The following is a 25926-nucleotide window of genomic DNA, read 5'->3' as shown; positions in this document are numbered from 1 at the left end:
CTAGTTTCTGACAGTTATAACTGGGTCACCTGTTTTTGGCCTAAAATTGGGCTTTTATGGCCTATTTTCAGGATTTCTAAATATCTGAAACTGAAAGTACAGTTAGTTTTAGTAGCCAATCGGTGTCTTCATGAAATCAAAATTTATCTAATCTGAAAATTCTTGAATGGTTCGTTATCTTTATCTACTTCTGTCGTGTGACCTTTGTTCCGATATATTGCTCTGCATTTCTTTCTAGAAAGCTAAAATATCAAGATGTTTAAATTCCTTGACACCTTTTATAAAGTTTGATTCCATATAATTTCCTAATTCATTAGTTGGAGTACAAGTTTAAAGTACTATAAAGTTGGATATACACATTCCCTCCCTCATATGATCAAACTAGAGCTTCTAGCCTAGCGGTATCACTGTCAAGTGTTGCCTTTTCTTCTTGAGGTCGTAACTTAAAGTCCTGTTAGGAACATTTGTGAAATTAGGAGTGGTTTTGGCGATGGGATTGTTATTCGGAAAAAAAAAACTATTAGATTATTTAGTTGACAATAACTTTTAAAAAACTAATCAGTATTTGATTTTCAGCAAATCTTGGTTCGGTTTGGGATATAGTCAATTTGACGGCAATGTTACAAAATGAGGGTGCTACGCCACTCAACATTTATATTAGAATTTAGGGCGGCAACACAAGTAAAGCCGAAGGTCATTACCAAAAATATTTTAAATTTTTTTTGTTTCGTAAGAGTAACCATGTCAAAAGACATGCAATTTTTTGACATATTGTAATTGGATAAATTTTTAGGATAAATTTTCAGTCATTAAAAAAATAAGAATAAATACTTGATAATAACGTGGCGTAAGCTTGGCCACAATGTGGTGGCCAGTTGTGTTAATTTTTGTCCGTTGAATTTTTGACAAGTTTCACTTTTATCAAATTTGGTTAGAATTAAGTATTTAGCTAGCTAAGAGACAATCTTTGTTTGACTTTAGGTAGCTTGGGTAGATAGTTCATTTGTGGAGACTACTCTGGAGCTTTTGTTGTTTAGTTTAGGAGAGTCTTCTTATTATATTACCTATGTCATACTAGTGTGTGTGCACTGCAGACTAGTTGAGTTTTATTTGCTGACGTGTATTATTGAGTTGCTGATAACTTTAGGATTGGTGATAGTACGTAGGGTTATTGATAACCCATAGGGCTGTTGAGAACTCATAAGACTAATGATAGTCCTCAAGACTGCTGATAGTCTCAAGGTTGCTGATAAACTATAATTGTTTATTATGTTGTGTTGTATGCGATATTTTGGGGAACTCACTAAACTTTGGATTATAGTTGTGGATTTAAATGTTTCAAGTACTTTGTCGGTTCGTAGGAATGTAAAAGCGGGATAGTACACATATACATCAACAATTTTATGATTTGAGATTCCTTATTGTTTTCCCTTATAACTCTGATTTTGAAATATGGTTTTTGTGAACGAATGGTTTTTGACTTGGATGTATTTTACAAAAAAAAGTGTTTATTCTATTTTAAATATGAAAAATTTATTTTGGAATTTGGAACGTTACGCATGGTGTCTGCATCTATGGCTATGTTTCAGCAGCCAGATTGGGACCAATCCACCGGACCTTTTGGTCGGTCCGTGTCGATCCCACAACAACACCTCACCTTTTTAGCCCAGCTCCATGGACTTGTTTCAGTCCCAAAAACAACCTCAACACAACTCTTCCTCATCTGTTAAACACAATGAACTTTAGAGATCATTGACACAAAAGATAGTTCATAGACATAGGTTCCACTATACACCTTTATTATGATGCTGATATACTCTTATCGCTATCCCATCAACAATAATTTTTGAAATTTGAATTTAAAATATGATTTTATACATTAACTTTGATTTTGAGGGGCAATTGTTATAGGTGAAAATTCTGACTTGAATCTGACGTAGGATTTGGAGTAGCATGCTAAGCTTGGATCTTGGCCAACATCTTGATCACTATCGTTTATAGGCAACTAGATGTCTAAAAAACACACACAACTACACGATCACTCTCTCTACTACTTGTACCCTGTAATCACGATTATCCACCACTTATACTCGTTTATTTATTTAACAAAAACATCAAAGGCACCCAAATATTTCCTGATGCTTGAGGTTTTGTGCTAACAATCTCATTAGGGATCAAAGGTTTTCCTTGTAATTCTTGTGTCTAGCACTTCAAAATATTAGGTATGATTCCGATTACAATACCACAACCCTTACTAAATTGATTGATTTTTTCCTTGCATATTGTTGGCCAAAACAGACGTGAATACAACAATATAATTTTTACTCATTCTTTTCCACTCAAGAAAATCCAATTTTGTATCTTATGTCCCCACATCTCATCCCAAATGAAAATTTTGAATGTATGCCTTACAATTTTAAAAACCGTTTGGTGATGAAGCACCCACCCCAATATGCATTGGAGTAAACTGAATAAATGCAAAACCACCAAGCACCAGGGCTAGCACCAATGTCTCACCAGCGCCAACGTGAAGCTCAGTCTACAATGCCGTGTCAGCGTGTAAACTATATAAATGCAATATCTTGTATATATATAGATAGATACGTAGTTAGTTAATAGATCCAAGATATTAGGGATATTAGTTATACTCTATTGTTTACGTAGATTAGGTGATATCCATGTTTTGTAAGGATTCACATCATAATTATTTTTATGTATGTACTAGGGTTCGTATCATTAGTAGATTATCGAACCCTAGAGAGTTTTTTGCTCGTTCTCTTTGTGAGAACCTTTCTTAGTGAGAAACCTTAGTGACTTCTCTTTGTGTTCTTTCAGTTGCTTTTGTTAATCGATTAAGATCAAAGGATCCTACAACGGGCACCTGTGTAATACCAAAACTTTTTTAAATCCAAAATTTACCATGGTTGTACAATAACCATGGTAATAAATCACAGTAAAAATAAGGCTTTACAAAAAATTTACAAAATCATCGGAGTTTACGACTGTTTGGTGTTATAAACTAATATCAACAACCATAGTAAAAGGGAAAGGATTATACAACATTATGACTTCACTAGTCCTTCACAAGACTTCTCTAGCAACTTATTTCTGGTCCTAAACTTTCATACCTGAGTACATAACAAAAGTACGTAAGTCGAAAGACTCGTGAGCTACATGGGTTTTAACCTATTCAAAACATACTTTCAAAAGTAATTCTGAAACATACTGGCAACTATATTAAACAAAAGTAAGTCATAACTTTCAAAACATAGCCCTCGCAGGTAAATTTCTTACCATGGAATCTTCACCCCTAGATCCTGCACATACATATTGTACTTGTGGGGAATCTATATCCTTAGCCAGTAAACTACCAGCTCCTGTATGGCCGCGAGAGAATAAATCACCTCGTAACCTCTACGTAAAATCTATACCTCTCAACACTACTTTTGATGAGAGGTACCATCCACATAGTGCCTCCTTGTCCTGTTATGAGGATCTTTAACCGTGTCCCATGATAGGGACCTGTGATGGTACCCTGTCAAGAGGATCTGTCCGGACCTATTTGGAAAAACTATGAATGCATTCACATCATAACACATAACCAATGAAAACTCATCATGAGTAATCAAATCCAATCAAATAACATATAACACGTGAGACTTACACATTAAACAACTAGTAATACCTCTTTTGAAAATCATTAAACATATGACATGCTAACATTTCAAAACATTTCTATAATAAGTGTTTCCTATTTTATCAAACCAAGAAACTTGGGAACACAGAGACTCACGCTATAAGCATTTTCACATAAAGGGTTGCTTGCTATGAAACACTTTCACATAAAACAATTTACTTTGCTTTGTAGCCCAAAATCCACATGTACTGACCTGGCTAGTTAGTGAAAACTAACTTCTACTTTGGCCTATAGTTTTCGCGTCGCCTCTCATCTGATCACTTTGTCAAAACTTATTCATAAAAAATACCAAGTTCTTTAGAACTTGTCTTAATTTACTAGAAGCTTAATCATCATGTCTATTACAGTGATCATTCGTCTGACCACTAACTAAACTTGCTAACCTTTTGTTACCAAACTACTTAATCTCCACAATACAACTGCTAAACGCTTAACCCTGTAAGTCATTAGCCCAATCTCACATATTTGACAATTCCCTAAACTAGGGTTCATAACCCTTACTAACCAGATCAAGAATTCCAACATGGAATTCATCCATTGAGTTCATAATAATAACATCTCTCAAACTCTACTAACTAGCTCGGGTCCTAAAAAAGCTTCAATATTATACTACGTAAGCACAATTATGAAATAACAAAATGAGAAGATACCTGAACTCGTTTGGTAGTCGTACCCTTGTATACTAGCATAAAGATTCCTTTTTAAGCTATTAATTGAAACATATTCGCTCTGATTTTCATCTGAAAGGAACCATCGAAAGAAACTGTAGACACACACACACACACACATATATATATATATATATATATATATATATATATATATATATATATATGCTTCTGATGCAAAAATATGTCGCGTCACCAGCATGGAGGCGCCGTGTCTACGTGTTCATTTTAGAGGCCTCCATGTAGCTTGTTTCCTTGCCACACATCTTATTCCTCCACCATGTGTCACTCTTTTGCTACACGTGTCCATCATACGGGGCACATCTACACATCGTTTTCAAATCATTCACGCATCGTGTTATTTTGTTGACTTTCCATTGGCCTGTTTAAATTGACCAAACACTTTGGGTCTAAGGCCTTAACGAGTCACGTTCTCCCTTACATGTCATATTTAACTTAAAGTAATCTTCCTTTTTTTTTTTCTCAAAATAACAATATACTTTTGACACATATGTCAAGACTAGCTCTATGCACCGTATAAAGTATAATCAAATACTTAGATTTTTGGTTTGTTACATCTCACTGCCCCTTAAGAAGATTTTGCCCTCGAAATCTTCCGCCCTCAAAATCTTTTCAAAAATTTCTTAATCATATCTATAATCTGTAACAATTGGTAAAAATAGGAACGATCGTACGATGCTAAGTTTTGATTATTAAGCAATAGAGTATTTTATCAAGAATGGTTGAAGGACTTTAACCTCTTTTATTTAAATAAGTTATTGTGAAATATAAAACAAGTAACTATTGATAAATTTCGTTATGATGTATGACTATGAACCATCACTGGTTTGTGAAATTAGCATATAACATCATTTAAACGCAACAAACTTAATTTTTGTATCAACATGTCTCTAGTTGATAAGTAAGTTAGGTTCTATGTAAAATGTTTGCTTAATAGAAGTGGAGGATCTAAATTTGACAAATATACGAACCAAAGTGACAAAACGTGTTTAACGATATGGTTAACCGGTTAAATGTCACGAAATTATACATTGGTCAATAAATTTTATATTTAAATAAATAAAAATATAAAATGAATTATTATAAGGTATAATTAGAATGTATTTAAGTGTTTTTGAATAAAAAGAATAAAACATAAACATTGAAGTTCAAATACACGAAAACTACATTGTTATTTTATACTAAGTATACATGTATGTATTTGTACATATGTATTATTATCTAATGAATGACTAGTTATGGGTCATGATTTAAGTGATTTCTTGTAAGGAATATGATTTCTAAATCAATTAAGATAAGAGAATTGGTGGAGATATGTGCCAACTTAACTAATAAGTGCTTAATCACTTAAGACATTTTACTAAGAATGCTTATTCCAAAGCCATCAAAACCATGAACTAAAGGGTTGCTGTCCCTTTTGTGTTTCAGCCACCATTTCACCCATCTACACCTTCCTTTTGCTTGATAATTTTACCACCAAATACCCCTGGAAGTTACTTGTTATGATACTCAAAATTATTGATTCAAAACAGTGAGTAAACTACCCTTTTTCTTACTTTTTTGCTGTGAAGTTTTCGTGACAGCAACATAGCCAAAACAGTGGCTGTTTTGGAGCATCAAACCAACAACCAAAAGTTCTTCATCTTCAACCTTCCATTCTTCAAGTATTCACATAAGGTGAGTTCATACCCTTACATTTTCATGTTTTCTTCAAGTTTTAAGGGGGGTAATACAAGTTAGAACACTAAACATAACTTAAATTTAAATGACAACTTTCTACAGAAAAGTTGAGTCCTGTTCACGGACTGTTTTGACTATCTTAAACTTAATATATTTCAAAACTGTACAATATGCAAATAGTTCAGGTTTATACCTTTCTAAGGACTACTCGCACACGTTCATATGATTTTTCTACAATTTATGGCGATTTTTATAAAACTGCATGTCATTTCAGAAGTGATTTCGGACCAGTCTGTGAATATGTTCATTTTCACACTAGTTTGAGACCACTAAAAATCATAATAAAAGTTTGGAACAAAGTAGACTCATTTTATAAACTCTCAGAGGTGACGGATTCAGTTTTTGACTTACGATGATTTTTCTATGAGTTTTCTAAAAACAGGGACAGTAAAGGGTAAAACTGTCAAAAGTGGTTTATAGATTTATTAACACCTTCTAACATTTTTGAGCAATGTTTATACATTAAGGAAGTTAAAAACACAATCATTTAAATATTTTTAATTACAATTTTTACAAAAGTGATAAGTACAAAAAGGTCTTTAGTATCAAACTTAAGGATTATTTCATGCAAAGTTTCTAATAAAAACGTAAGAATATGAACAACAATTACAAACTTGTCTTCTACATCAAATCATCTTTTAAAATTTATACACATATATAACCATTTTCATATATATATATATATATGTTTTGTTTACAAACTTGTCTTCTACATCAAAAATATACATATATAGTTTACAAAACTCTACTCCATTTGTATCCTGTTGAGCAAAGGGTAAAATATTGTCAAATGCATATCTAAAGATTTCACGTTGTTTTTCATAGCTATCCCAGTCTTAGGGGATGATCATTTATACAAACATTTTCAACACAAAAACACTTAAACTCGTTGAACAAATTTAGTGAGTTTTGTCTTCACGGTACCTTATAAAGTACACACGAAAGTCCTGTTAAATATAACCAGAGGCTCTTGTAGGGAGAGCGTGATAGTTGTGTATAGATCTATACTGGGACTGAAAATCCCGCACCTTAGCTGCTTGCAACAGCTAGACCGGCAGGTCTAGGGGTGACAAATGTCATAACGAAATCAACACCTGAAGAACGTTGCGAACAAGGCAGTCTGGGTCAATCAAGCATGGTTATAAAATAAAAATTAAAACTCAAGTAAAACAACAATGACACTTTTAGTTTACGCAAAGACAGTCTTCAAACAATTTTATATACAAACAAAACTGCATAACATCATTTTAAGTAGGAAAATTACTTATATGCTTCGATGTTGGTTCATTTAAGGCCACATCTCATTTTAGGGAAAATATATGATTTTCCGGAAAACAAACATTACTACATTTCATAGAAAAGGTTTACAAATATACATACAAATGCTTATGAGCTCACCAACTTAAATGTTGATACTCTCTTTTCAAATAACTTGTATTCTCAGGAAATCAGTAAATCAGGTAACAACTGGCTTTGAGGATGGGACGTTTAGGCGTCTAAACAAATCTTTTGACAACATATTGTAATTGATATTTTGAAACATGTAATACGTACAAATGATGTAACCTTTTCAATTATATATATGTTGGTTGTGTTTTCTTTGAACATTTATACTCAACTGTTATGATACACTACATGATAGTCACCCGCCCCTGGACGTTTCCACCATCCTAGTTTGGGGGTATGACATAATCTATGACCCTTTTTCGTAACTAATTTTCACTTAATTGGTTTTGCATGTTATAGTAACTTACTTTGCGTTGTTCCTTGCATTCATATGCGATAATGCAAATGGAAAATTTCTTCATCAATCTACTTGTAAGGTATATTATAACATATCACATCATATCTCTTATCCTATTACAACCTATCTGGTATACATATAACACCAATCATATATGGTCTTACTTTTAAACAACTACTAGCACACACTTTGATCAATTTTCACTATCCTATACATGCTACAATCCCACCTTTTTAAAATAAATCTTGCTCAAGCTTCACTAAAAATCATCATGTTGAAAAGTCACGATCTTTTTTCGAATGCCCATACCAAATTCTCTCCATTTTTATCATCGAAATATGATCATAAAACCTTGAAATAGGCATGAAAATGTACTCAAATCGAATATATCAATGCTATACTCCCCCTTAACAAGTGGAATAAACGTGAAGCTTCAAAACCGAAAAAGTTAAAAAATGTGACAATTTTTGAAATATTGACTTTTCAAACTACATTTGACTTGAATCAAAATCCAATATATACTATTCACGTGAAATATTCTTACGAAATGGAGGCAGACACCATACTGCCCAAGCTTGGCCCATGTTGCTGTAAGGAGCGACTCTCTTAAATGATAGGTCATGGGTTTAAGTCTCGTTAGGAGACATAGGTGATATTTTAGGCGCATGTTAGTTTTCCATTTCAAAAAGAAAAAAAGACTAGGTATGCAGAGACCGTTGTTGCATGAAGGGCTATTGGCCACTGATTACGTTTGTTGCCGACGACAATTCCTAAGCTCGAACTATAGTTGTTCCTTCTTCCTCAGTTGTGGCTGTTTCCCAATGTAGTTGTATTTGGGCATTAGACTGTTAATCATATGTCACTATGTTCTTTTCAGGTACCGGCCAATCAATGTTTGTAAGAAGTTCATATATAGATTTGATCTGGGTGTAGTAGGAGGAGATGGTCCTGTCACCAATGAAGATGCTACGTAGTTCGTTGTCAAGTTGAATTGAATTTGCATCCTTGTTAACCTAAAATATATTTTGAGATTACGTCAGATAGATCGGACAACAAAGTTCTTTTTGAGTACCATCTGAAGAGGGAGTGTAAGATCGTCCCATAAGTCTAGAATTTCCTAATGAAGTCAATATTTTTTTCATTCTTGATGAACATGGTTAGAAGATCGAGCGTCACTGGAGTCGTCAATGTGATTAATAACACTATAACACCGATATAATGGGTTTCAAAGAGTTCCATGCATACATCATAGTTCAAGTGGTTGAGGTCAAGGACTAATGGGAATAATGCCTTGATGTTGGTGATCCTATATAGTTTCTCGACGGTGGCTCATTGCTTAGAGTAGTCAACATAGGCATGGCAACTGTCGGAGGTAGAGAGACGTCGACAACGAGATGAGGTTGATGTGTCATGTTTGAGAGCTAGAGAGATAGAGAGAATAATAAACAAAAGAAGATTAACATTTTAGCTATGCATGCAGAATAATATTTTGCTATGAAATCCTTATTTTATATATATATATATATATATATATATATATATATATATATATATATATATATATATATATATATAGGGTTAGGTTAATGTGAGACAAACCTAATTTTGTGAGACCGTGAGACGCATTTTTTATTTTTTTTAGTTAATTCAAGTTCCGAAAATAATATTTAAAAAAAGAATTTTTGGATTTTTCCATTTATTTTGCATTTTAAAATTATTTTTTAGAATATGTACAGTGTAATTATTAGAATATTTCACGTATTTAAAAAAAAATGAGATTTTTTTTTATTTTTTTTAGTTAATTCAAGTTCCGAAAATAATATTTAAAAAAAGAATTTTTAGATTTTTCCATTTATTTTGCATTTTAAAATTATTTTTTAGAATATGTACAGTGTAATATTCTATTAGAATATTTCACGTATTTTTTAAAAAAAACGGGATTTTTTTTTATTATTTTTATTTTTTTTAGTTAATTCAAGTTCCGAAAATAATACTTAAAAAAAGAATTTTTGGATTTTTCCATTTATTTTGCATTTTAAAATTATTTTTAGATTTGGTCTCACGGTCTCACAAAATTAGAATGGTCTCAAATAAACCTGGACCTCTCTCTCTCTCTCTCTCTCTATATATATATATATATATATATATATATATATATATATATATATATATATATATATATATATATATACTACCTTATAAAAGAAATCTTATTATTTCTATAAATAGAATTAATATAATAATAATATTTTTTTAAGACGTTCAAGTATTTAAGCTTAAAGTACAACCAATTATTAATATAATAATATTATAATATATATCTTACAAATGATAATGCTAGAGATACAAGTATTAAAAACATATTTAAATTAGTATTTCCTTATTTTTAGGGATTGAATTAGTATTTTCATCAATTTTGATCCATCTTGTACTCCTAAAATATCTCTTCTCTGGTATCTGGTGCATTCGAAATCTGAAACACTTCTTTTCGACAAATCGTTTGAAATTTAAAAACTCATTCAAATTGGAGTTCCCTAATTTTTTGCATAAAATATAGTTGACTAGAGACTAATTCAAATCTTCATCTCATTTTCCTCCATGGAATCCACCACCACAATATTTTTTGGTTTTGACATTGCACTTTTTATTTTTGTGAAACCGATCGATAATGGTGCAAATGTTCTTAGAAATATAACATGTCTCCGAATGAAACTAATTGCTTGAAAGAAACTATTCGTCGCCGCCGTTTTGCGCGGGCAAACGGCTAGTAAGTATATATATATATATATATATATATATATATATATATATATATATATATATAATACAATGAGTCAAAGTTCAAATCAAACCGAAGAAAATTAGCCGTAAATCTTCTAAACACTAGTGTATTATACATGTGTATAGAAGATATCCGGCCCACTTTGGGTCCGGTTTGTTTAGCCCTTGAACTATTGTATTTTGTAGATTCTTTGTGAATTAACGAAATAAAAAGATTTCGTGGGAAAATACTATTCTTGACTTACCACTAACATTTAATCCATTCTTCTTTTCAAGACATATTTCATGATTTTATACAGATAAACGACGAAGTTAAAGAGTGTTTTAAAGTTTATCCATTATATGTATGATATTTCAGTTGGGGCAATACAACTACATACCGGTTATAGGTCAAGAAGAAGTCAACATGGAAAGGTACAATTTGGAATGATAGAAACAATTATAAGTTTAAACCTATGTATATTTGAAGGTAAGTGTGCGAGTTAGAGACAAGCAAGAAAATTCGGTCCAAAGCATTCCTGATCTTCTTCGTCATTCCAAAGAAGTTGAAGCTTTTTATTACCCTAGGCCCACACCCGTATGCAAATTAGTGAAAGTTTGATTGCTGATTTTTCATTTTTCTTGGACAAAAGCATATGATAAAAAACAAAATTAAAGAAAGCAGTTAACCAAGAGGTTAAACATAAAAAAAGATAAAAAAAGCACACTAATATATGGCTAGAACTAATACATACATAATTTAACCTCTAGTTATTAACTTAATAACTACTACAGTACTACCAAACTAATACCTATTATTGGTCATGCAACTGCTTACATTGATATCATGATGTTGAAAATGCTGGTGATGATGGCCATAAGAAGACATTGAGCTGCTACACTCTCCGGCATCTTTTATCTCCTCTTCCTCCTCCTCCTCAACCACCTCCTTCTCCGGTGACACCGCCACGAAATGCGGCTGTGCCGCCTCACAAAAAGGTGGTGCCGCCAGTGGTGAAGACGAAACCGGAACGACTGATGGAAGTTTTGAGAGGAGGGCCTCAAGGCTGCTCATGGAAGGAGTTATGTTCAATGGTTGATTGTAAGCTGCAGGTAAATCGCTGCCACCACCACTGCCGCCATGGAAAGGCCATAGTTCAGGTGTGTTGTACCCTTCTGGTCTGAATGGGTATAGTGAGGACGATGGGTGTGGTAGTAGTACCCCTGGGATGCTCTCAATGTAGCTCAATTTCTTTCTTAGCATCACCACATAGCTCAAGTCTTCAATCACCTTTTGATTCCATTACCCAATTAGTGACAAAATAGATGCATACATTTAATATCATAAACTTATAAATAAATTTGAGGTAAGTTAATTATCACTTTGAAAGATGCAAGGTAGGAAATTGGCATTGAGTTGGATGTGCATGCAGGGGTATTTTTGTAATTTCAAGAAGCTCGCATTAGTATTATCAACCTAAAATAGATTTGGGGTATGCTAATGTCATTTTTAAAGATGCAAGTTTCAGACTTGAGTTAGATATGTGCATGCGGGGTATTGTTATAACTCCATCAAGCCCAAGCCTTCAATCACCTTTTTGATAACTGTTTTTGTACGTAATCAATAATTTAGTGACCCAAATAATATGCATAATATTTAGTATTATACTATTATCAACGTAAAATATATTTAGGGTATGCTAATTGTTATTTTTAATTGATGCAAGATAGGAAATCGACATCCTCAGAAACTTACACATGTTGTGCATGCATGGGTACTTTTGTAATTTCACAAGCTCAAGTCTTTAGTAACGTATTAGGGACACAAAAATGATCCATGATATATATATATATATATATATATATATATATATATATATATATATATATATATATATATATATATATATATATATATATATATATATATATATTGAGTATTATGAACTTAAGATGGATTTATAGTGGCAACAAATTGTTATTTTCTAAAGATGCATGGTAGAAAACTGACATTCTCTACAACTTGAGTTTGTTGAGTATGCAGGGGTATTTTTGTAATTTCAGAAATTTTAGCAAATAGTATATGATTACCTTTTGTTCCCATTTACAGGCAAGTACTTACTATTTAGTCGAACAAGAAGCATACAATTTAGTATTATAGATTTGTCAAGACGAGTTTCACAACTTAAATATAATTTTCAGTCTTTTAAAAGTTATATATGTTTGGCTTTCAAAAGTCAAAGTTAACTACTTTATATTAACTATTATATTGAAATCTCTGTATTATCTAGTTTATTTTTTCTAAATAAATAAATTTAGGTAGATGTAAGTGTTTTAATACTTTTAAATATATGTGATAGAGAAAAACCTTGTGAATTGATCCCAGTTGGATAACACCTTCTCTAACAGCAACCAAAGCAATAGTCTGAGAATAAGAATTAAATTAAGTTGATTATATAAAACTTATAACAAGCTGCTTAAAAGTGTTGTACATAATGCACATTGTACTTGTACCTTTATACCGGCCTGAAACTGAGCCTCCCATGTCCTTGGATGCTATTATTCAAGTAAATATAGAATAAATTAAACCCATAATAAATAAATATTAAACCATTTAACCCTAAAAAACGTTATACGAAAACAAAAACCCTAACACGTATCCAAACTAATTAACCATATATAATCACAAATAATTTAATTAATGAACTTTAAAGCATTCATTGAACATATAATATCTGATCAAAACTGTTTTGTCATGAATTATTTAGTTACATAAGCATCTAAATATTTTACAAGCGTGGTTAAAATTGTTCAAAGTATAAATTATTTTCCATTATACGTTTCTTCCAAATTTGGAATTGTTCAACATACAATGATTTGCTTTAAACTGTTAACTGTTAATAACATATACATTTAATTTTCTAAAAACATATAAATCTAATGAGTTGTAATGGAAGATATTATTGAAATCTATAAAAATTTATAGGCGCTTAGAAATAAATTATTTAGAGATTTTTAAGCTTTTAAAACCTTTAAAAATTAATTTTAATTAAAAGTATTTGATAGCAAATTAACAGATTAATAAATAAATGTTAATAAGAAACTATGAATCTCTACTTACCGAGTCCGCTGAATTATTCCAAGTAGACAAGAAATTTATTTCTTGATCAGTAGGCTCTTTAAAAATCCACTTATGATTGTGATCTGCTGCTACTTTCCCAATTAACCTGAAAAAATATTTAGAAAATATAAAATGAACACCTCTTAATATATATATATATATATATATATATATATATATATATATATATATATATATATATATATATATATATATATATATATATATATAGAAATGAAGAAAAAGTAGTAAATTGAAAAAGTCCAAAAATACCCTTCACCGTAATTGTAAATTTCGTGGGACATTTTGAAGAAAAGCTCCGGTTGAAGGCCTTGATATTGTTGGTACTCATGGCTAGAATACGGTTGACAGTCACCGGAGTTTGAGTCTGCAGCGGTTGAGGCTGCGAAATTACAAAAACCATCCTCCCATGCTAGGATCCTATTTGTTTTAAATTAATTAAGAAATCAATCATCGGATAAAATTTGCAAATAATAAATCAATTGACAATATTTCATATGATGAAATTAATTAGGTTGGAATAAATGAGTAAAAATACAGTAAATTATAAACGGAATATATTTCTTGAAATTGAAATTTAATGTACCAATTTCTTCGGTTGCCTCTTGACCTATCATAAGCTCCACCGTGAGCATCCCATCTATAATTTATTAAGAAAATGTAAGAATATAAAAATAGAATTTCATAATTTAATATTTGTTTGTGGATTAGATTAGCTGATTAGGGTATTTTTAGTTAAATCCTAATTAAGTAATTAAATAGAAAAATTTACTTGGGAGGAGGGTAGTTTCTAGGTAAGATCCTCCAAAAAACAGCATAAACCCACTGGGAGTTTTCATGAATGCAAAAGCTTCTGAGTGTGTGTTGAAGAAGATGAGTTACTGTTGATTGGCTTAGCTCCTCCATTGCCCTTCTCTCTTTCAACTTTCTCTCTAAAACACACACTTGTATCTATCTTTTTCTCTAGAAGTGAAAACTAGACACCCTTTTCTCCTTTATATAATGCCTCCTGCCAGGGAGTTTCACATATCTCTCTCTTTCTATATATATATATATATATATATATATATATATATATATATATATATATATATATATATATATATATATATATATATATATATATATATATATATATAAAATTCGGTTCAAATAAGAACTTTAAAATGAAACTGAAAACATGAGAATAAATGTTGACAATTCATTTTAGAATGCTATCTTTATAGAAATGTTTTTTGAAAAATTAAAATTTTTAAATTTTACTTCTAGATAACGTAACATTAATATCAATATAATACCATCTTATAAAAATATAAGTTCTTTTATATATATTATTTTGTTTTAACTATCTATTGTGTGCATATATGTTTAATTCTGAACCAATCATTTTAGTTATTTTAAGAAAATAATTAATGCATATTACATATTAAAGATATAATGAGCATTAATTAAACCTTCAACATTTATTATGCATTAATTATTTTCTTAAAATAACTAAAATGATTGGTCCATAATCAATCATACAAGCACATAATAGATAATAGAAACATTTAAACCTAACCCCTCTCTCTCTCTCTTTCTCTCTCTCTCTCTCTCTCTCTCTATATATATATATATATATATATATATATATATATATATATATATATATATATATATATATATATATATATATATATGTTAGGTTCATGTGAGACGACCTAATTTTGTGAGACCGTGAGACGCATTTATTTATTTATTTTAGTTAATTCAAGTTCCGAAAATAATATTTAAAAAAAGAATTTTTGGATTTTTCCATTTATTTTGCATTTTAAAATTATTTTTTAAAATATGTACAGTGTAATATTCTATTAGAATATTTCACATATTTTTCAAAAAAAAAAAAAAAACGGGATTTTTCCATTTATTTTGCATTTTAAATTTTTAATTATGGATTATGTACAGTGTAATATTCTATTAGAATATTTCACGTATTTTAAAATAAAAGAGATTTATTATTTATTATTTATTTTTATTTTTTTTAGTTAATTTAAGTTCCGAAAATAATATTTAAAAAAAGAATTTTTGAATTTTTCCATTTATTTTGCATTTTAAAATTATTTTTAGATTTGGTCTCACGGTCTCACAAAATTAAAATAGTCTTAAATGAACCTGAACCTATATATATATATATATATATATATATATATATATATATATATATATATATATATATATATATATATATATATATATATATATATATATCACTATGGTTACAATTTGATATTCATATATTTTATTCACATTTGATTAAATTATTCATATGTTATTATAAAAATACTTCATTTATATATTTCAAAAATGATAAACATACATTTGATTAAACATATTTTATTATAAAAATACTTCAATTATATATTTCATGATAAAGATACAAACTTTTTAAACGTAAATTTTTTTTTATCATAGAAAACATTTTGCATCACTACGATTGGATTACAAATTTAGAGTCATAAATTCATATCATTAATAAATATAATCTAAAATTTTATGATTCATATATTTTATTCACATTTGATTAAACTATTCATATGTTATTAAATTCATATCATACTATATTATAAAGGAAACATTTTTCTTTTCACCATATTCATTTGAAACTCCCATGAATTTTTTCTTTTGACACATTCATTTGAAACTCCCATGACTTTTAACACATATAAGTTGGTTAATAAGGTTAAATAAATATCAAATCTAAAGTATAATCAAATATAAACTTAATTTCAGTATTAAAATAATATCTTTATTTTTACTTATAAAGTTATGTTTTTTAACTTTTAACATATTATACTTAATTTATTAGTTTTAATATATCGTTGAATGTAAACCATTATCATTTTAAAGATATAATTTTGGAACAATTTGTATAAAATATTTAAATTCTTAATTTAAATATAACATTACAGGATCAACTTAAATATAAATTTTAGTTTAATTTAAACAAACCAAAAAATATTTTGTAAATAGTTAAAAGTGATTAATTGTAGTGTATTTCTAATAATGATTATAAGTTAATTAATAAGGTTAAATAAATATCAAATCTAAAGTGTAATCATAAATATACTAAATTTCAATTTTAACATAATATCTTTACTTCTACTTATAAAATTATGTCTTTAACTTTTAACATATTATACTTAATTTATTTGATTTAATATGTTGTTGTCTCTAAACCAGTTTAAGTCTACAACTTTTGAATAGTTTGGACAAAATACTTAAATTGTTAATTTAAATATAACATTACAATGTCAATTTAAATATAAATTCCAGTTCCATTTAAAAAACCAAAAAATATTTATAATCAGTAAAAAGTGATAAGTTGTAGTGATAAATGCAAAAACTAAATTCTAATATCAATTTAACTAAAATATTTCCTAAATATATTTTTATAATCGTTAAAAGTTTTCAAATAAGTAGCTTAAATTAACTTACAATAACAATAGTTAAAAATAACTCTATATAAATGCATATATTATTACCTTTAAAATCAAAAAACAATGTTTTGGTGTTTTAAATAATTATAATGATAGAAATTAAAACATTAAGCAAATAAATTTAAGAAAATTAATTAACAATAACAACAACTATAAATAACATTAAACCATATATTATATTAAATTTTATTCATGTGTAACTCATGGATAAAAGTCATTCAAACGATTGAGATTATGCAGTTATAATAGATGTATATATTATGATATAATTCAATATAATCAATATGTTATATAAATTTAGTGTACGAATTATTATATCAAATTTACTAACAACGTTGTTATATATATATATATATATATATATATATATATATATATATATTTATAAAGATTTCAACTATATAGGTATTTATGTGCAACGACGGACATTCACCTAGTATATACTTATAAAGGAAACATTTTTCCTTTCACCACATTCATTTGAAACTTCCATGACTTTTCAATTTCTTTCTAATAATGATTATAAGTTGGTTAATAAGGTTAAATAAATATCAAACCTAAAGTGTAATCATATATAAACTAAATTTCAATATTAAAAAAATATCTTTACATAAAGTTATGTTTTTTTAACTCTTAACATATTATACTTAATTTATTAGTTTTAATATATTGTTGGATGTAAACCAATGTCATTTTAAAGCTACAACTTTTGAACAATTTGTATAAAATACTTAACTTATTAATTTAAATATAACATTAAATGGTCAATGTAAATATAAATTTTAGTTTAGCTTAAACAACCCAAAGAATATTTTATAAATAGTTAAAAGTGATAAATTATAGTATCTTTATAATAATGATTATAATTTGGTTAATACGGTTAAATAAATATCAAACCTAAAGTATAACCGTAAATAAACTTAATTTCAATATTAAAATAATATATTTACTTCTATTTATAAAGTTATGACTTTAACTTTTAACATATTATACTTAATTTATTAGATTTAAGATGTTATTGAATGTAAACCATTATCAGTTTAAAACTATAACTTTTAAACAGTTTGGAAAAAATACTTAAAATTTTAATTTAAATATAACATTATAGTGTCAACTTAAATATAAATTTTAGTTCCATAAAAAAACCCAAGAAATATTTTGTGAATAGTTAAAAGTGATACATTATAGTGCTAAATGCAAAAAACTAAATTGTAATCTCAATTTAACTAAAATATTTCCTAAAAATATTTTTATAATCGTTAAATGTTTTCAAATAAGTAGCTTAAAATAACTTACAATAACAATAATTGAAAATCACTTTATATAAATGATTATATTGTTACCTTTAAAATCAAAAACAATGTTTGATGTTTAAAATAATTATAATGATAGAAATTAAAACGTTAAACAAATAAATTTTAAAAAATTAATTAACAACAACAACAACTACAAATAACATTAAACCATATATTATATTTAATTTTATTCATGAGTAAGTCGCGGGTAAAAGTCATTCAAACGATTGAGATTATTTAGTTATAATAGATGTATATATTATCATATAATTCAAAATAGTCAATATATTATATCAATTTAGTATACGAATTATCATATCAAATTTAACAATAGCGTTATTGTTATATTTAAAAAAACATATATTTGTAAAGATGTCAATTATATAGGTCTTTCTGCGCAACGCGCGGACATTCGTCTAGTTTAAAATCTATGATGCACTTTAATATATATATATATATATATATATATATATGTATATATATGTATATATATATATATATATATATATATATATATATATATATATATATAAAAGGTCTTGGAAACAGATCTTAACCAATGATCAAGCAATCAATCAATCGATATAACAAGAATTGGAGTAGAAGAAGAATAAAATCAAGCTTGCACACATTTATATACCAAAAACGTATGGTACAACTTGAATGCTCTTGGCCATGAACTCTAAACGAACAACAGCTACAAATGACCTTGACAAACCCTATATATAGAAGACACTGACTGTAAACAGGGTTTACGGCCGTAAACACTAGCCCTGGCCGTAAACACCCAAACACTCCCCAAAATACATAAAATGACTCAATAGACCTTATACAATGGAAAGCCTAGACCAAACCACAAATTGGACCCTTTAATCTCCCCCTTGGTTTGGGACTAGCTTGACTCAATATTTGTCGACAAGAAGAACATCTGATTTGCCCATAGCCCCGTTCCACATCCTTTTGTTGATGATATCAACAACCATAGAGGTATATTCTTTAGCAGCTGGCTCGAAAATATCTTCTGCAACCTTGATCTGATGAAGGTTCAACTGATGAATATCCCATCTTCCAAATTGAAACAAATCTCTTTTGCCATACAATCGAATGCATCCATCTTGAAGTTTTATAACAGCAGAAGCTGTAGTTTCATCAAAAACCCAGTAGAGCATAGACTTCAATGAACAATCTGGATAATTCTGAAGCACAGGAAGCTATTTCACTTGGCTGGTGGCAGGCCACATCACAGTTTGAAGAGGAAGATTAGTTTTGGGATCAAGTACACTTGGGTATTGTTTGATGATTGACTCTGCAGTGTTCACTGAAAATATGAAAGTGAACCTAGAGAGCACATGTGCCTAAGCTTTGACAGCATGTAGATATTCATACATGTCCCATAAACTGCCATCCATACACTTTAGCAGATTTTAGAGCTCCTTTTAAGGTGAGTCCTCTGAATGTGTTCACCTTCACAAATAAAGACTTGATAACTTGAACATAATGCATGGCAAAAGAAATTGTTTAGAAAACAAAGAAGTCATGCAAGTTTTCTAAATATGCCTCCATATACTTTATCATCCGCATTCTTTTTTAGCTTTATGCCATTTAAATTTAGCTGAGAGAAACTGCAAAAAAATAATAATAAATAAATTTTTCTCAAAAAATAGTTAATGAAAAAAAGAAAATAAAAAGGGCCCTTGGGGAATAAAAAGGACCATAATCAATGAATTGTCCCACTAATAAATAAATGTTAAACGAAACAAAATCCTTCATTGGCTTCATGAAAAACGAAAATAAAAAGGGCCCATGGGCAACAATCTCTCCTCCAGATGCTGCTTTGATGGATATTCCGGTATACCCAAGAACCAAAAAGGTAATTTTGGAGGTTGGAAATGCCTGTAAATCTTCCATTACAGTTGGATAAGCATCCTTAATATCAGCTTATAACAAAAATTAAATTATATATAACAGGGGTATTTTGGTAGTTTAGTAGAATAAAAAAAGAAACAACGCCTTACCCTGCTGCAGGCTGATCAACGAGGACAATGCATCGTCACCGCCATCAAGACCCATAAGATCAAGTAAATTTGGCTTTGCAAGGAACAGAAAGAGAATTAACATGATACTCTTTAGTTGTACTAACTCCCAATGCTGCAGGAATTTCCTGAACAAATAAAGAAATAAAATATTTTTTTATAAAACTCTATATGAAAATACTGTTAAAGCAATCTTTCAAATGAACCTTGAATTGGAGCCCATTACTCCATTTGTATCTTGGAAAAACACAGCCCATCTCAAACTAGCTTCTTTCCTAAAAAGATAGCTCAATAAAGAATAATGAGATAAATCTTCTAATAAAAACAAAAACCAATCAAATAAGAAAATGTATACACACCATTCTTCAAGAAAACCACTCGAATAAAGAAGTGAATGAACATCACCATGGCCATGAGGTTTTGTCTAATAAGTGAAATAAAAGGGGTTTATGATTGGGAATATTACTAATATTATATACTTTACAAAATTCTTCACTTGTATTACATACTTAGTATTTGGATCTACAAAAAGCTTATCATCATTATCAGCCAAGCAAGCAACCTTTTCCTGAAACATGGTAGCATGAATTTATAATGCCAATTATGCCCTTCTATTGTAGCAAAAATAAACCCAAATGTGAAACTTTACCTATTTTAAAAGTTTTACTTGTGTAGATTTCATCCCAAGTTAAGAACTTGACTCTACAAGTTGTAATGCTTTTGCATATGCGTCAATTGAAGTTATTATCACAAAAGGTACTTCTCTTCTGCATTCACCTACAACTGGACAATTTACCAGTTTTTTAATATATTGATTTTAACTTTGTATTGTGCATATAAGAATAAGTATAATATGTTCACGGGGAAACAAAAAGCACCTTGAGTTTTTCTACAACTAGCTTCAGATAAAATGGATTCTATGTAGTGTTGTAAGAAACAAGTTCCTATTGTTGTCTCCATGGGAAGTGCTACCTACAAAATGGATCAAGTTTTATCAAGTGGTGTTAAACTAACAGAACAATTATCAAAGGATTAAAAGACAAAAATAACCTTGATTCTATTGTATCCAAGATGTTTCCCAAGCCCTCCTGCAACAAGAACAAATGCAACATTCTTGTATTTGCTTGACACCAGTCTCCTCATAAAGATTTCTTTGGGAGTCTTGTTAAGTGACTTACAGTAGGTTTGAAACCATCGAATGGATTGTTTCCTACCTTTGAATCTGCTAAGAGTTCTCTGGAAGTTTTGATATATAATGCTAAATCCCCATGGTATATAGCTTGAATAAAGAAGACCAACCTAATACAACTTAGCATGAGTCACCAGTGAACGAGATTCAATCAAAGTGGTTAGAATTTGTGTGAACAAATTAACACTAAGAAAAAGTTAATAACTACAGACATGGATTCTCATTTTGAAATATAGCTTCATTTTGAAATTGGAAGGGTTTTTTTTTATATGGATTGAAGATGATTTTAACAATTCAAGAACTATTCATAAATTGAAAATGATTTTAACAAAGTGAACTTAAGCCCAATTTACCTGCAATGATATATTTTACAAAGACAGATTCAACTAATTCAGTGCAAGAGTAGTGGATCTAACTAGCGCCACAATGTATTTTGCCCTTGCTTATTTCAAACAGGACCAACAAATCGAAGAAGAACATCATCAATTTTTGGGGAAGTGAATTCTCGTTAACTCACCAGATAGGGTTTGAGAGTGTCAAATCCAAGAAGAACATCATCCAATTTTCCTGTTAAAAATCAAAATCGGAAGCACCATCAAAGGTTAAAAGAGAAGAAAGAAAGTGATAGGGAAGTGGGATCAGAAAGATAGCTAAACCAAACCTTGGAACTTGTTGAGACCTGAGGGCTGCCCGACGGAGGTTTCCTCCTTCAATGTTCTTAACATAGTATAGACCGTTCAGTAGTGGAGGTTGGAGACTAGATCACTAGAGGGTAGAATAGACTGCAATTAGAGAGTTGGTTACTTTATTAGAGCTCGATCGGAGTAGAATCGGAGACTGGGGAGCGGAAGAAGAGAGAATCAGAGAAGTTCGAAGTGTGGATTGAGTTTTTAAGGTTCAATTTCAACTCAATTAATAAAGAGTCCAAAACGATTACACCTCCTTGTACCTCAATCAGTAATCGAAACCATAGAAATTCTAGAGTTTTGTATGAACTTTTCTCATGAATGATGTTCACGTCGCCGGCTCCAAAGCGCCATAATCATGCTGAGATCCAGAATCATATTCGTTTGCTGTTTACAAATATGTTGTTGAACCCTGAAGAATCGACCTAGGTATTCCCACTGCTGAAGATGAAGATGAAGGCCCTAAGGCTTTTTCTTGCTAAGTCGAAGAGGCGGGGGGTTTAATTTTTGGGATCCAATAGGCGGGGGTAATATTCGTCGATTTAATTTCCCGCCTAAAACATGTGTTTCACTTAAAAATTATAAAGCGACACATTTACATGACGCACATTTTATGAAAGGCGCCCTCCGCATTTTTATTTTTTTCTGACACTAATTTTAGGGCACGCATAAATGCGTGTCCTCTATCCTTAAAATTTTGGAAAATTGACATTAGATTTTAGGGCACGCACAAATGCGCGTCCTCTATCACTGTGTGTCATTGTTTGCGCGTCATTAAATGACCGTTTTCTAGTAGTGAAATGATCTAGAGCTTGTAGCAGTGGTTTTTGCCTTAAAGATCCAGAGACACTATCTTTATAGAACCAAATGCAAACTGTTTACATATCATAAAAGCCTTCAACATCTCTTTACTAAGAAAGAATTTAATACGAGGCATAGGTGGTGGTTGGAACTACTTAAAGACTACGATTGTGAAATACTTTATCACATGGTAAAGCAAATATTGTCGTCGATGCCTTGAGTAGAAAGGTAAATACAGAACAGAAAAGAGCTAGATCATTAAAGATTGAAGTAATCTCAATGTTTGTAGAGAAGATAAAAGAAGCTCAGACCAAAGCATTAGCAGAGGATAAGAATAAAGAAGAATGTATGGGAAAGACGTTAGTATTCGAGGAAGACAATTGAGGGTTGAAGGTAAAATTGTATTTGGGTGTTGAAGATGGGAGAAATACGGGATTTTATCATAGAAAAGTATCATAAAATGATGTATTCTATGCACCCATTTAGCACCAAGATTTATTTGGACATTAAACCCTATTAGTGGTGGCCAGCAATGAAGATCGATGTGGCAACATATGTGGCTGAATGTCTGACTTGTTGGAGAGTAAAACGACACCATCAAAAGCCATATGGAAACTTGGAACCTTTACCGGTACCCATGGGTAAGTGGGATGACATTACTAGGGATTTCATAACCAATTTACCAAAGACAAGAAAAGGCTACAACATGAACTGGGTTATAGTGGACCGGTTGACAAAACATGTGTACTTCTTAGCCACACGAGAGACATGGTCTATGGAAATGTTGGCAGAAATATACGTGAAGGGGATTGTTAAAATACATGATGTACCCTTATCATTTGTATCATACAGAGATAGACGATTCACTTCCAGATTCTAGAAGAGTGTGCATGAAGAAATGGGTATGAAGTTATGTATAAATACTACCTATGGATGAACATAGTTAAATAACTATAATAACATTGGATGATCATCTACCACTAGTAGAATTTGCCTACAACAATAGTTTTCACTCAAGCACCAAGATGCCTTCTTATGAAGCATTGTATGGAAGAAAGTGTTGTACGCCGTCTTGTTGGCTAGAAACTGGAGAGAATCACTTTGTAGGTCCTGAAACCGTTCAACAAGTTGCAAATAAAGTGAAAATCATCCGAGAAGGAATGCTAGTTGCTCAAAATCATCAGAAGAGCTATGTAGATCAGTAGCGGCGACCTGTAACTTTTGAGGTTGGTGATCAGGTGTTACTTAAAGTCTCTCCATGGAAGGGACTTATTAGATTCAAAAACTTGAGAAGTTAAGTCCTCGTTTTATTAGACCATTCAAAGTACTTTGAAAGATAGGGAAGCAAGCTTACAAGCTTGAACTAGCCATTGAACTAGAATGTATTCATAACACTTTTCATGTTTGTTATTTGAGGAAATGCTTGGGAGGAGAACCTGATTTGATTCCAATTTTGGGATTAAGTATTGATGAAAAAAGAGATTAATTAAGGAGCCTGAAGCGATTGTCGATCGTAAAATGAAAAAGTTGCGACACAAGATGATCAATTTAGTACTTGTGCGTTGGAAGAATAGTTTTGGGACGAAACTTACTTGGGCAACATAAATTGATAGGAAAAGTTGCTATCCGCAATTGTTTGTTGTTGCATGATTCCGGTACGGAATCAACCTAAGTGGGTGATAATTGTAACGACCAGATTTTTTGTTAGACTTCGTCCTCATGTACGTTAACGAATTAATGTAAATTTTTGTTATAAATAAATGAATAAGCAATATTCTAACATTTTATGTGTTTAAAGAATTGTTCTTTGTATATAATATTCTATTTATGTTATACAAATAAATATTATAATAATATAATATTTGTATAAAAATACAGTGAAAAGCGTAACAAAAAATAAAAAAATAACAATTAAAAATAAAAGCGTATTTAGGATAAATGATATAAAAAAAATTCATAGTAATTGTCAATACGAAACTGTAGATGTAAAGAAATGCCCAAATTGTACTTCATATACGGAAGTTATGATGTTTCGAAGTTTCGTGTTCAACACGATACATCGATGTGTGTCATAAAAATAAAATTGAAAATTAGTTGCTCGTTGGACAAAACAATCTAAATGAAAGTACTATTCAATATGAAACCGTCGATATAAAGAACGTCAAAAACAGAACCCGTATGAAAAAGTTATGAATTTCGCAGCGTCATTTAATGTATACGCCTTATCAGACCGTAAAATGAAAAATAAAATGAGAATTATGTGAAGTCCAAATGAAAGTTGTAGTACTCGACGATACGAAACCGGAGTAATAAAGAGCATCGAAAACAGAGCTCATATGTGTAAGTTACGATTTTTAGAAAATAAGAACTTTAGACCAATGAGAAAGCGACACATGGCAACACAGATGGGCGACACAACCAGATTGAACCCATCCTCCCCAATCTTGGCGACATGGCCTATTCACAGCTTGCCACATGGATAGATGCGATGTGCCCTTCCTGTTTGGCTATAAATATGCTCGATTTTCACCATTTTCTTTACAAAACTACCCAAATTCTTCCAAACTCTCCCGCAATCTCGAGGCCCGACTTTAGGAGTTATTAGGTGTTAGTAGTGAAGCCTTGGAGCACTAGATATCCCGGAGAAATAGAGCTTTCCGGTTTTCCACAAAAA

At 30.3% G+C, this 25926-nt stretch overlaps 1 protein-coding gene across 1 annotated transcript; it reads right to left on the bottom strand.

Moving 5' to 3' along the window:
• Positions 1-11237: 11237 nt before the first annotated feature.
• Positions 11238-14774, bottom strand: LOC145099934 (Serine/threonine-protein kinase WNK (With No Lysine)-like protein). Its single transcript, XM_079037413.1, has 7 exons — positions 14545-14774; positions 14359-14412; positions 14025-14192; positions 13752-13857; positions 13145-13186; positions 12999-13055; positions 11238-11921 (listed from the first exon to the last, which is right to left on the bottom strand). The coding sequence occupies exons 1-7, from the start codon at positions 14676-14678 to the stop codon at positions 11436-11438; spliced, it is 1047 nt and encodes a 348-aa protein (XP_078893539.1). The 5' UTR covers positions 14679-14774; the 3' UTR covers positions 11238-11435.
• Positions 14775-25926: the final 11152 nt, after the last annotated feature.

This window comes from Lactuca serriola, chromosome 4 (genome assembly GCF_051521515.1).
Source record: "Lactuca serriola cultivar US96UC23 chromosome 4, Lser_US96UC23_V15, whole genome shotgun sequence".
Taxonomy (NCBI): domain Eukaryota; kingdom Viridiplantae; phylum Streptophyta; class Magnoliopsida; order Asterales; family Asteraceae; genus Lactuca; species Lactuca serriola.
The sequence above is the reverse complement of the archived record's forward strand: the minus strand, read 5'-3'. Positions and strand labels throughout refer to the sequence as shown.